The sequence below is a fragment of the Pundamilia nyererei genome, unplaced genomic scaffold, assembly GCF_000239375.1.
Source record: "Pundamilia nyererei isolate P.nyererei 1_Seehausen unplaced genomic scaffold, PunNye1.0 scaffold00068, whole genome shotgun sequence".
NCBI lineage: Eukaryota > Metazoa > Chordata > Actinopteri > Cichliformes > Cichlidae > Pundamilia > Pundamilia nyererei.
In genome coordinates, this window is record NW_005187469.1 from 1,268,780 (window position 1) to 1,282,958 (window position 14,179).

Sequence of the window (14,179 nt, forward strand, 5' to 3'; positions counted from 1 at the left end):
AAAGTCCAAGGCTTAGATTTGAGTCACTAGACTCAGACATGGTGTGTTGTTTCTGCATAACTTAAACTAAAACCCAGAAAATCTGCGTCACTGACATCACAATCACCAAAGGTTGTTATGCAAAAATGAAGAAAATAGCAGGATAAAGATTATTTATTAACCTTGGCAAACAGATGTATTATATTGGAACAAATTTAATTTGACAAACACTATCTCTAATTTTAATTTACAATTAAAAATTTGATTTCGAAATTCTGGTTTAGCTCCCTGAGGCAAGCAGATGACCCATATGTCATAAGGCTAATGCTGAGGCCAGCCCCATGGCCATTACTGTCTTCCCTTGGTCTTTCTCCTAGCACCTGGTAGTGCTTAATGTGTTATTATATTTGAAATGCACCTACAAACTGTTTGCCATTGCCAATAACTGCACCAGATAATGCTCACACATCATAACTCTAACATAACTATCCAGTCATTTGGGCTTTCGGAGCACTCTTTGAATATTTTTGCTTGGAATGCTTATCCCAACAAAATGAGACTAATCCAAGTTATGTAACAAGAGAATAATCCAGAAGTTTTAATGATGTAATCACAACATGGTACCAAACTATAAGGCCACAAACTACATCTCACCTTATTAAACATGCGCAGAAAAAACATTATCAGCTGATTGGTTTGAAAGTTTGAAGAAGACTGTTCTATCTTCTTTCATTCTCACTAAGGTACGTTCTTGTATCTCTTGATGAGCAATAACTTGTTCATTAAAGGGTCCAATCTCTGAGGTCGTTAATTCTGTGACTGAAGTGCAAAGTCTGCACGTTTGTTAAATGAAGGACTTAACACTGACTGATGATTGGCAGCTGATCCATTAGGAGATTGAGCTGGGTGAAGAAAGCCATCAATAACTCAGGGAAAGACTAATCTTTTTTTTAGTTAAACCACAGCTAACTGAATGAGCTGGCCCTGGCTTATCCGAAGAAAGGTTTTCTCTGAAATAATTCAGCAGCATAATGTGACTGCTCTAAGCACATTGCAGGAAAACACAATATTAAAGTATAATTTCTCGTACATGAATACACTGAATACTAAAACCAATACCAATGTTTGGAAAAATCCAACATTGCAAAAGAGAAATGTGACGTCAATCATAACCTTTTGTTCTTTTTGTAGCACTTTCATAAGGACAGGAGTTGCTGCTAAGAGAAACAATTTACACCCCTGAAAAAGCAAAAGACAAATTATAAGTTTTTTCCTTTGTCCTTCTTTTCCAACTGTTGAAGAAATTTGACGTGCCATCTGGAAATCTTTATGCATACTTTAGAGATGCCTGTGGATATCGACCTAGTCACAGACAAGTGTCTACAGCTTGTCCATTGTGTACATAGGCCAGCAAGACCGCTCACGCAAGTAGAAATTGTGCAATCAACCAAAACCACACCCTACCACAAAGCACATCAGCAGTAATGACTTTAAAATGGAAACTACATGCACTAAGAATAATTTACACCATAGATCCCACTCTCTAAATTTGTTATTTTAGCAACACTGTCTGTGAAACTAGATGAAAACACTGATTCGTGTTACTTTTTGACATTTTTTAAATGTACTATCCTTGGTCCAACAAAGCATTTAGAAATTTTAAAGATAGACTGTTCACTTTAATTCTTTGCCTCCTAATGACTTTTAGTGGACATCCGTGTACAGGACAGCAGTCGTATGTTACAGTCCTCCCACCCACACTCCCCTTGTGGGTGGAAACAAATGCTTTGTGATGGCAAAAGACCGAGATGTGTTGCTCTCATATATACACGAGGGCAACAACAATGAGCACAATTTTTACTTAACAGTCCACTATGATGGCCTAATTTATTAACACATGGTTCATATGATGGCTCTCTGCTCTTTATTGCATATTTTGTACATAACCTTCGAGAATATTAACATAAATAAATAATGGTGGTAGCCAGTGTTAACCCTAGTCTCCTAGTAGATAGATCTATGGTATCAATTTCAAAATCCTACGTTGCCTTGTTGTCAAGTTATCGCATTTACAAGATTTTCAGAAAACTTGACCTCTGACCTTGACCTTGTGTATCTGTCTTGTCCGAGATTACAAGACAGATACACATATTATTATTATTTTGAAACTCCTACATCATTTTGTTCAAGGTTTCCCATTCAAAAAATGTTCAGAAAACTCGACGTCTGACCTTAAAGTCAAAGCCACCGACACTCAAACTTGTAAAAGATTTTTAGTAGATGCACCTTTGGTATCAATTTTAAACTCGCTTTGTTCTCGACCTATCGTATTCACAAACTGGGTGTCCACGCTGCTTGCCCGCTTGGTGAGCTGACGATAATACCTCATCAGCCTTCCAGGGCTGGGGAGTTAATTATAAAAAAGGTGAAAAGTATACCCAAATCCAGGGACACAATTATGGAACTGTAGATGCTTTTCTTTGGCTTAAGACTTCTAGAACTCTAATTTACACTATCCATGAAAGTTAATATCCCGACTCGTTTTGTCCATGTTGTGTCCTGGGCTGGACTGTTGTGCCAGAGGTGAAGGTTTCCTAAAGTGCTGACTGCGTTCCTTTGGGGTACAATGGTGGAAGGTTATCTGACTGAGGACACAGCTGGATGGCTCATCAAGGACAACCTGGGTTTCCTGGCTTTGACCAGAAACTTCCTGCAGTAATAGACTCCAACAAGGATAACAGGCCATGTGCACATGGACTAAAGCTACACTGATCCTTTTGGATCTCTCATGTGTTCAAGTTAACTGCAATGATACAATCCCTCGTTAGTGCCTACCTTTATCACACATCTCTCTTTACATTCACATCCCTATCTGACCTAAACACAAAGAGAACACCCCCAGAAAGCAGGGGTGTCTCCTTTATCAGACTAGCTGCAGACACAGAGGAAAGATATGATCCACCGTGAGGCTGCCTGCTTACATTCATTGAGTTAACAGCTGGGCTGTGATCTGCAAACCTTCTCAGACTGTGAACTGCTGATTACTGCCAGAGACATATGGAGAGCTGAAATACATCAAAAATGTAAGCAATCTAATTTTATAAATATAACAGTGACATGGCGGTTAGCACTGTTGCCTTACAGCAAGAAGGCTTTGGGTTCAAATCCATCATCTGGCAGCAGATTTTCAGTGTGGAATTTGCAGCTGCCTAGGCTCTCTCCAGGTACTCTGGCTTCTCCACACAGTCCAAAGAACATACAATTAGTGGGGTTAGGTTAATCAGAGGTGTAAATGGTGGTTTGTCTTTTTGTTTTAGCCCGACAACACACTACTGACCTGTCCATTGTGTTCCTTGCTTCTTGCTCTATGGCAGCTAGTGGAGGAACCTAAGTATCTCTGGATCCTGTTTACAAGTGAAGGAAGAGTGGAGCATGAGGCTGACAGATGGATTTGTGCTGCATCTGCAGTCATGCAGACATTGTATCAGCATGTTGTGGTAAAAAAGAGTGTTGAGCATGAAAGCTCAATTTACTGGTCGAACCCTACTCTCACTTGTCCTGAGTAGTGACCAAACAATAAGACGATGGATACAAATAGAAGAAATTAGCTTCTTCCAAAGGGTGTCTAGGCTCTCCCTTGGTGACAGAATAAGTTCAATCATCCAGTAGGGAGTCAGATTAGACTCCCTACTTCTCCACATCAAAAGGCTCCACAGTTGAGTTGTTTCAGCCATGTCCTCCCATGAAGAGGCCCCATGGCAGACCCAGCACAGCCTGGAGTGCTTACATCTCTCAGCTGCTTTGGGAAGGCCTCGGTATGGACTTGTGTCTGTTCAGATGAGACCTCCCCTACCAGCGGCTGTTATTTCGGTGACATTACTTATTGGTCATAAGAACTGTTTTGTGGGTTTCGCATGATTACTGATGCCCTTGCCAACTTCACATGACTCCATGCTGATGAAAGGCAGTGGAGATTTCCCGCAGGACATATAATATTATTAGCTTAAGTAAAGGAGTTTGAAAATAATTCTGAATGCTTGATTTAGAATTATGGAGGGGAAAATGATCAGATTACAAAAAAAGAAAAGCCAGAGTGTTTTCAATCCAAAGATTTTAAGATATTACGTAAGCACAATAAACTACACTGACGATGATACAATTAGACGCCTGCAAAGGTCGGCATTGATTCTGTTACAAACTGTTGACAGTGAAAAATCTGGCGATGTCTTGTAGCACTGACACAAAAACAGAAACTCTGCATGTGGCGTTTCACTCTGTAGTGAGAGACGGGAAGAACGGGAGGTGATCTTAGCTCCCGACAGTGAGCTCATTGTGATGCTGTGGCATGCTGGGACTGGGCCAGCGACCATCACTGAGGACTAATGCCTGTATTTAGGAGCGGCAATAAACTCACTTCAGAGACCAGGGCTGCAAACGGAATCAAGCCATTACTGAAGTGTCACAGTGGGACAAAATCACAGTGGTATAAGGAGGGAAACCCATTAGCTGAATGGTCAAGGTAATAAAGGCAAACCTAAAAGCTGTCTCATTAGCAGGAGGAAGTGCATGCTTAATGTCTCTATACTGTCTGTGAAGAAAAAGGAAGCTATAATGTTATGATATATTAGGTTAACAGAGTAGATAAGTTATCTATCAGTAAAAACAAATTTCAGTAAATTAGCTCTGACTATCATGTACCTTATATCTTCAGTATAAGTAAATATTGAAAACCGAGGTTTAAACACATTAATTATACATTTGAGTTACCGAATTACAGGTTGTCATCACAGTGAAGCGCTATAGAAGATAGGTTGTGACTTGTGACTAAAAGGTTGAGCATGTGGTTTCAGTCACCTCTGCTCCTCATTCATCACATCCATTTATAAAACACCAAGATGTCGATGGCACAAACCCTCATCTCAAGGCTTCACTAACCAGTGGGTGACATCACAGTTTGTTCGGTCCGTCTTTTAGGCTGAACTCTTTAGACTCCAACCCAACTGTGAGTTACACAGGACTGGCTGAAGTCAATATCTCACTGTATTTCCTCGCTGCATTTAAGCAAAACAAAGCCCGAACCTCACTGTCAGATCACTTCTCATTATTTTAGGTTTAGGTATATTAGGTTACATGGCTATTTAACCGTTGTTTACACTTGTTTAAAAAAAAAAATACTGCTGGGGCAATCAACAACACTTATCTGTGGACCAATCACAGTCCATCTACATCATTCAAATGTTCTCCTATGCTGAGAGCTTTCTCCATAGTAGGCGTTAAAATGACCTTAAAAATCTGAGTTCTATGAACTACACTGCTCTCTAGTACCGGGTTGTACCTCAAATGGTTATTAGAACAATTAAAAGGCTCTGTCCAGTGCCCATGACGACCAGACGACAGACCTCAAGACCATCAGAAGGGTCAGGAAAATGCCACTCACAACTGGCTCAAACCGACACGGACCAGAATAGAAGTCAAATATTACCTATCGAAAATGAAAGACTGTATTGGAACTTAACAGCCAGTGAATTCCTAACTTTGAAAAATTGCAGTCTATGAAGAATTGACACCGCAGGAAGAGTAACACCTGTAATAATAACATATGTGGTCTGACCTTACAACACCTCCATCCAACTGCTTCTGCTAAACGCACAGACCAGCAGGATGAAAATGGATAAAGCAGCCATCCTTTTAGGCACAATTCTGCCTCTCTAACCTTTTTTTCTACCACCACTCCAAATTCACCCAGCTCCTTGAAATGCAGTGTTTCTGTCATCATTTAATGCAGTGGTTTAGATCTGTAATAATCAGTACCAGACAGAAAAACCTTTCCAAAACAATATGACGACTATATATTCACTATCACATATTTACTTTTCCAGTTAAACTCAGGTAGTTGGGTTGCATCCCGTGTGGAAACTATAGGATCTGCTTTTTGGATGATACTGACTTGGATGGCGCCATGTGTTGGGATGAATCTGAGCTATAACTACAGAATAGACATCTGAATTATTGCTGATTCTGAAGAACACTGCAGCGTTTGGCATGGGAAGCTATTTCGTAACACAGAAGGGGCTTTTCATTGTTTATTAGTTCAATGCCTCTGAGCAGTTATAATTATGACAAGGCGCCAAAGGGACTTTTACAGACCATTAAAAAGTTTGAGTCCTGCTTTCAGTGCCCTGCACCAAATGTTGTCTATCATCATGAGTACACCCTGTAAATATGAGGTAACCATTTACTACTGGTGAAAGGCACCAGGGTATCCCTTAGCACAGAGGTATCTGACAGTAATTTTTTTTAAACCCAAAAAATCCAAGCAATCAATCATTTCAAACCATTTTAGGGGTATTATGGCAAAGGACTCTGTTGTGGGCAGAACTGGGGCTGATGGTTCAGCCAAGGACTTACGCATGGAAACAAATCGAATGAGTTTTTGAGAGTCTGGTTTCGTGGAGCATTTCTGAAAAGGGAAGTTTGTAATGAAATCCGAAAGGAAGATTTACTGTGTTTGGGAAAAACTGACAAGAAGATTTAGATTTTTATTCAAAGTATTCGCACAAATTGAAGTAATGGAAATCATTCAGGTAGTCTGCACATCAGGTGCAAAATAAATCAGTGGAGACAGCTAGAGTGGCAGCCAAAGAGAAATAAAAGAAAGCAAAGAAAACAGCAAGAAATCAGTGAGAGTAAAAGGGAAAATAAGACATACTAAAGGATGGAAAAAAGGAGGGAAAAAAGCCAGTACAAATCAGTTCTCTTTTAACTCATTATACTAGATTCATAATAATAGTGGACAATTACGTAACTCACATTGCTGACAATGCCAAAATGATATTGTACAGTGGACCTACAACTATGCAACAAAAGAGCAATAAGCTAGCAAAGTGCAATAAGTGATTTTCTAGTTTCTGCTGAAAAGGGTGAACAAGAACATTTAAGAGCAACCATCGACGGAACAGCAGTGATAGTTATAGATGCAGTTGTGAAAAAACCCTTTAGGATAAAACCTGAGTTAGATGTTTCAGTGCTCACAAACACATTTGCTTGTGCATTTTTAAATGGGATAAAAGTCCAATTTTTGTGATTTAAAAAAGAGCATCTTTAGTAGATGTTTTGGACCACTGATTAAAAATAATGAGCAAATACTTCCCACTTGCTTTAAATGGACTGATATGTACAGAAAGGAGTTTAAGGTTGAAAGAATCCAGCATCAAGCCTCAGATCACAACGTCACCAAAGCCATTACAGCTACAGATCTGATCAATGTCAGGTGGAACTACATTCATTTAGACTGTACGTTGCGGCACTATAAACTTTACTGAGCTGGTTTTATCACACATTTTTGACATTGTGGTTTATAATAAGCACTGCTTACTATAAACTTCTGATTTTCTTTATAAAACTGACCTGTGTTAAAGAGTAACAAAGAGCTGCGCTTTGGGAAAAACCTCAATAAGCCAAGATGGATCTAGCTAGAGCTGACCTAATGCCCTGATTAAACACCAGGGAGGGACTGAAGAACGGGGTCATTTCCACTGAAACAAAGACCTCCTGTTTTGTAACCCCACCTGGGACACTTAGAGTGGTGTTGTTGCATGGAGACTGTCGAAATGTAAGACAGTTTTTGATTTCTTTAATGTGTGTTTTTTCTCAATGATTTCCTCACAACACATTTATACATAAATAAATAATAAAATTAGCTTCTCGAACATCAGTGAGTCAACATCAAGAGTGAAAAAGAGGACAGTTATGTAAAATATCTGGACCTGTAATCAATGACAGATGTGCAGTGAGTTTCAGAGGTCAGCTTGCACGCACCGACTTTGTTAGATAACACTTCATTTAAACTCCCATTTGAGCAATGACAGGCTTCAGACAACCGTGAGTCGTTAATATGACACTAAGCTCTGCTCCAAAGGTCATAAATTACACCCAACAAATGAATTCTCACCTGTCTCTTGTTCTGCCACTGCAAAGCATAATTATTAAAAGTGAAAGGTTGGGTGTAAATCAGTGAAATTTCAATAAATCAATTTGACATAACAGAGGCTGGAAGTGACATCTAATACCAATTTGCTAATATATGTTTCTTGACACAGCTGTTTTCATATCTGCATAAAATTGCTTCAGTCATTTGAAACATTGTCAGCTCTTCTTCTGATTGTATTTCTAAAGATATTTTTGCCCACTGGTGGCATCTAGACCGACCACAGCACCTGACATTTTTATTCAAACAAATTACAGTTAAGTGGAGAAACTGGTTCCCTTTCACAGAATAGTTTCATTACTTATATCTATTTTTAAATCCAGACTTAATGTCTAAAACGTGTTTTTACAGTTAACAAATCATCATTAAGTATATGTGTTATATGTTATACAGAAATCTATAGTACACTTCTCAAATTCAACTTACATTCACATTTACCGGAAAAATATTTAAGCCAAAACTGATCACTGTTATATATATTGATATCAACTAACATGAAAACATTTTCCCTCATTGTGCCCAGACTTAATTAACCATAAGAGAAAAGCTTTAAATGTCCTCATCTGATCTTTGTACTCAATGTCAGCAATATTGGATTATGATTTTTGCATCATGCAATGAAAGAACCAAAACAGACATTCCTGTTATTTGATGAATTAAATATTTTTTTCTAAAAAAAGAAAAAAAAAAGAAAAAAAAGGAAGACTTTCAGCAATATTTTTTTCACAATATGTCTATATTCAGATTTTAAAAATTATAAACACCCCGTTGGGAATTTCATGCATATTGCCTGCTCCTACCAGGAAATCTGATAATATAAACCACTTTACAGTTTCCTGCCAGCTTGGAGAAGAGAGAAAGAAGAAAAACACCCATCCTAATCTAGTGTATACAGCTAGAAATTCTCTTTTATTAACCAGGCTGCCGAAATGCTCAGGGCCAAGGTTGAACAGCAGCTGGCTTTCACTAATCTTTAACCTACAAACCTCCTTTTCAATCACAACTGTTTATTCTGATATGAACACAAATGGGTTGGACTAGCATTAAAAATTGCAGGCCCCATCTGTGAGCTTTAGACACAGACAGTAAAAGCAGGCAAGAATGCTAGCGGGGCAACTGCCTCATTTAACCCACAAAAATATGACAGAATCAAAGCTTTACTAATTGACTTGTCTTGTAACCCATCCCCAACCACTGCCCTAGGGTGTTACAGGGCCCTCTCCTTCTACAAATAAAATATATATATATATATATTTCATATTAATTATCTAATTTATGTGCACCTGTTTGACTTCATTGACAGTTTTTACTGCAGTTCACTATCACACTAGTTTCTCTGCTCGCTCTCTAAATACAACAAAAACCAACAAATGTTAAACTGTCTGAAAATAAATGTGGAAAAATCTTGAGTCAACCGCAACCATCTCAAAGTCAGCCCAAAATATCTGTACTAGCGACTCTTGCGCTGATAATGTTACAGCTGTAACCCCCCAAGATGCAAGCCCACAGTGAAATAAACACCCCTTTACTCCCCCCCACTGCACCCCCCCTCCAAAAGCAGTCAATCTAGGGGGAAATACCGCCATGCGTCCACGCCCACTCAAGCAGAAACACAGTTTTTAGGAAACAGAGGGTGTGAAGAAAAGGCTTCAATCACAAGAAACTCGCTGGGCTCAATGACAGATTGTTGCCGAAGTGACTGAAAATATCCCATAGCCTTTATGTCATAGCCCCCCCCCCCCCAAAAAAAACAACAGCATAAAAACATCTGGGGTTTAAAGAAAAAATGTCTTTGTCACTAATCACATCAGCATGATGATGTTCCCATGTTTTTTTTATTCAAAGAGGGCAGAGCTGCTTGTTGACGCTTTCTGTGTACCAACATAGAGACACAGCAAAGCCTAAAAGGACCGACGGGACTGTCCAGTCTGTCACCACCCCCACCGGTCAGCCCTCGCAATCACACAAAGGATCTATTGTCGAGCACAATGGGGTCACCCTCTCTGTTCTCGCTGGTCTGATCCTAGTCAGTCACTGCTCATAGAGCCTGGACGCTTTCCAGCTACAAGGATCTTCTCAGACAACGTTGAGCCTGGACAGCCGTCACTCACAAGATTCTGTGATCCTACGATTTAAACTGTCAACTATGTCAAGGACAAAAATACAATCTGATAGATGTGTTTATGGAGAAACCTTTCTAGTAGTGTTATTGTCTTGTCTCAAGACATAACCTCAAGCTTTTTGCTTAGTGTTTGTTGCGATTTTATTTCACATAATACAAACTTAATTGCAATTTTGTGGCTATAGAAAGCTCCTGTGTTTGTGAAGGCTGGTAAAAGTTTAAAAATCACAAGTGATAATACTGATAATCCCATCTCTAGATTGACACTGAACATATTGTGAGGAGATGTGACCTTTCAATGCACTAACAAAAAAAGAAAAGAAAAAAAAGCTCCAACCATACAGACATCCTTAGAAGTAACACTCTGACATTCAATGACATTTTAAAGTGCAGTAAAGTGGTATTTTCTGTAAGGGTTGTGGATTGTAGATAAGAAGACTTACCTTGGAGCATGCATCTGTATGCAGACTCTGAGATGGCGTATATGTGAGGGGGCATTTCGTGCCTCTTTTTGCCCCTGTACATCTCAATGATGTTTTCGGAGTAGATGGGCAGGTTTTTGTAAGGATTTATGACCACGCAGAAGAGACCAGAGTACGTCTACAAAGAAAAGAAAACATGGTCGAGTGTTAATTCCTCAGCAGCCCTAATGCAACATTTATGACATGATTAATATATCATATTACCTTAAATGTATTGATTACAGTGGGCAGTAAATGGGCAAGGATTTGGATGTAAGGACAAATTTGTAAGTAATGTGCTTCAACAGGAAGTATATTTTGTGTCTGCAGTACATGTGTCGTCCGCATCACTTAAGCAGGAACACGTCACTATGCCAACTAAGAGAACAGACCTTTAAATTGAAATAGTTGCATTTTAACCCAAACCATGATCTTACTCTGAACCTAACCTAGTAGACGGTAATGCCTAACCTTAATGAAGTTACGTATTTTTAATGAATAACTTGGTTCTTTAGTCTGAGCAGCAAAATCTGTTTGTCTGAACAGCATATTCATAATTCACTCCCTTTACGCTCATGAGCTCCACCTGTTCATGAGGCGATGTGCTTTTCTTGTTTGTGGTGATGAGCATAACCAAAGTTAGCTTCATTTTGAGCTACATAGAGATCAACAGACTTCTATTTTTTCTATTTCTTGTGATGTGCAATACTTCCATTAGTACTGTACAGTACCAGTACATGGAATGAATTCAGATATGTTTATTTTCTCTGTTTTCTTTGAATTATTGTAGAGATATAGAACTGAAATTCTATCTTGCATGGAATTTTTTTTATTACAATAGGAATGTAACCAGCAGTAGGTTGTCAAGCCATAATGCTTGCTAACATAATCCTACATTGCTCAATATGTTGATTGATTTTTTATTTTGCAGAAAGATAAAAACACACAATTTATTCAGAGAAAGATGTGATTGTTTAAATAACTGTTTCCCTGTATTAGCAGGCAGGTTTTTTGTAAATGGGAACATACAAGTCTGATCTAGTCCAATGTTTCCTATCAGAAAATTTGTGAATACTACAAATCCTCTAAAAATCAATTTGACTTAAGAACAAACATACAAAATGTCCTGAAAGTCCCACTGTGGTGCATATATTAAAAACGGTATACAACTGGAGATTTCCCAGTTTTCTTTCTAATACGTAGAAATAATGTTTTTCTCTGCATTAAACTGGTGGCAGGTTTACCCAGAAATCCTTTGACTAACAACAAAAATCAGAGGCAGCGGGAGGTGATTTTAATCCACAACAGAATATCTGCCTTTTAGCTAAAAAATGCAGACAGGCCAGAGCAGGGTTAATCCCTGACATGTCTGCTGCTGCTGCTGCTAGAACATTAACTAAAAACTGTGTGGGGTACAGAGTGAAGAGCACATGAAAGCAGATTAATTATCTATCAGTCCTGATCAAGCCTAAAATTAACATGCAAAGATAGTAACAATACGGCTTTGTTCCTGCCTGACACTTTATTCTCTTCTCTCCTCCTCACAACCCTTTTTAAGCTTTTACTCCTTTTTCTCTGTACTTTGAGTCTCTTTTACCTTTCTAATGTATGCGCTTGGCTGGGCTGAGAAGCCACACTCTTTAAATGAGGTTGTCTGCAGCAGCCTGTGGCCCCGCTAACCCAGTTGTTGAAGTGGAACAACGCTGATGAAAGCAAAGCATGTTTTGGGTGCAGACTGGACTGTACATGCAAGTCAGTGAGAGAGAGAAAGCCTTCCCCTCGGCTGGAGTTTCACACCACACATTCATGTAAATGCAAAACCGACAGTGTTCACATTTACTTAATTTTTTTCTGAAGTTAGATTGGAGTTCGAGTTAATCGAGATCCACCTCTTGTTTTTGAAATTCAATAAATTTACAGTAAGCCTGTAAGTGATCATGTTGGATAATAATGATGTCAACACCGGCCAGAATGACTCTGATTAGGATTTTTGCCATAATGAATCAGCCCTAGTCTGATTCAACAGCCCATTATCAGTTAAAACAAGTGTACTTCTTTAAAGTATTATTTTGTACAGTATACTGGAAATGCTCATAAACCAAAGCCATGCATATGAATACCAAAGATTATTATGATTTAAGATCTGATCCATATTGCCCAAATAGCCACTGAACCTAAGATCTTGGCACAACTTAGCACACACTAAATTCAAACACTGCTGGTAATGGAGTTGCTAAAGTTGCTAAAACAGAGTCAAAACTAAAACCTGCCCAGAAATGCAAACACCCCTGAGACTTACACACAGTATCACTGAAGCCCATGTGTCTGGAGGGTGGAGTAACATCACCAGATGGCCAACAACCCGTCCTCCCCACCTACTCTATGTGCACAGATGCTGTAGACACAACTCTGCTACAATCTGGCCAACGAGAGATTTGTTTCTCTGGCAACATTAGCAGTATTTGAACACCAACATTATTATACAGTATTGGCACTGACAATCCTCCACCTAACACTTATATACTTTGCTAAATGCCATCAACTATAAAAGGTAACTTGAGCTTACAGGATGTATTTGAGGGAAACAGTCATTATATCCACTTCGCAGACCCCCTACAGTGGGCACAGCGCCAAGCAGACAGATCAGTGATCCTGACCAGCGTGGTCCACAGGCAGTGGGGAGAGGGATGACTCAGCTGGCTGTCCTTCATGGTGGACCTCAGGGGGTATATGCAAGATTAGTGGGGCTCAGGGGCAAAAGGGTTGGCTGCCTACACAACCAGGCAAAGCAAGATACGAGCCAGCAAGTATCAGCCATAACACCACGCCAGAGCACTGTGGTTCATTTCTGTATCAAATGACTTTTGACGAAGTAAATTTTCCCATAGGAAAGATACCAAAGCACTCCTGTGACAAAAGTCATATTTTGATCAATACTTGTTTTAAAAAATTCAAACTTGAAAAAATTCTGGATTTATTAAAAATATAAAAAGAAGACACTTGTTTTTTTAATTAAGTGGATTGTCTTTAACTTTAATTAACACTTCATTGAATAAATAAACTATCAAAATAAACTAAATCCACCACAGCTTAGCTAAGAGTGGATCTGGGCTTTTATGGAAGGGCTAAAAGAAGCTAAAAGTACAAATGAAAATAAAATTCAATCACTTAAACAACTCTGTATAGAATCGGGTAACCATAACTAATGCATCTCAGATTGTAGTGTTCATAAACTGTGCCCAGTACCCTGAGAGACTCTGGCCAACAGAGAAAGCTTAAACACAGTCTGAAGGGCTTTCTGGCTCTTCAGAAACATCCAGATGAATTTCTGTGAACTATGCAGTGCTTAGCAACAGGATCTGACTTGGTGGGAAAAAGGGAGAAGATTTCTGGCGTCTCAGCTTTCCACTCTGACATAGCGGGGCAAACTGGGCTCTAGTCTTTGCTGACTTCACACAAAAAATAGCAAATGTATTTGCATGTTTTAATTATAGCCATTTGTGTCTGGATAGAAGATTTAAGTGTGCTCTAAATCTTTAGGTGCTCCTAATCTCATTCAGCAGCTTGATTAAAATATAGGAATCTGTGGGCTAACTTACATTCAAGCAACAGTGATAGCTGAGACCCCCC

General features: G+C 39.1%; 1 protein-coding gene across 7 annotated transcripts in view; it reads right to left on the bottom strand.

Moving 5' to 3' along the window:
* LOC102197402 (myosin-10) overlaps window positions 1–14,179 on the bottom strand; it is a 65,912-nt gene that overhangs the window by 40,526 nt on the left and 11,207 nt on the right. For all 7 annotated transcript variants that reach the window (XM_005736257.1, XM_005736254.1, XM_005736256.1 and 4 more), the window contains exon 3: window positions 10,532–10,688. In XM_005736257.1, the coding sequence (XP_005736314.1) occupies window positions 10,532–10,688 (157 nt within the window). The remainder of the gene's footprint in view (window positions 1–10,531; window positions 10,689–14,179) is intronic.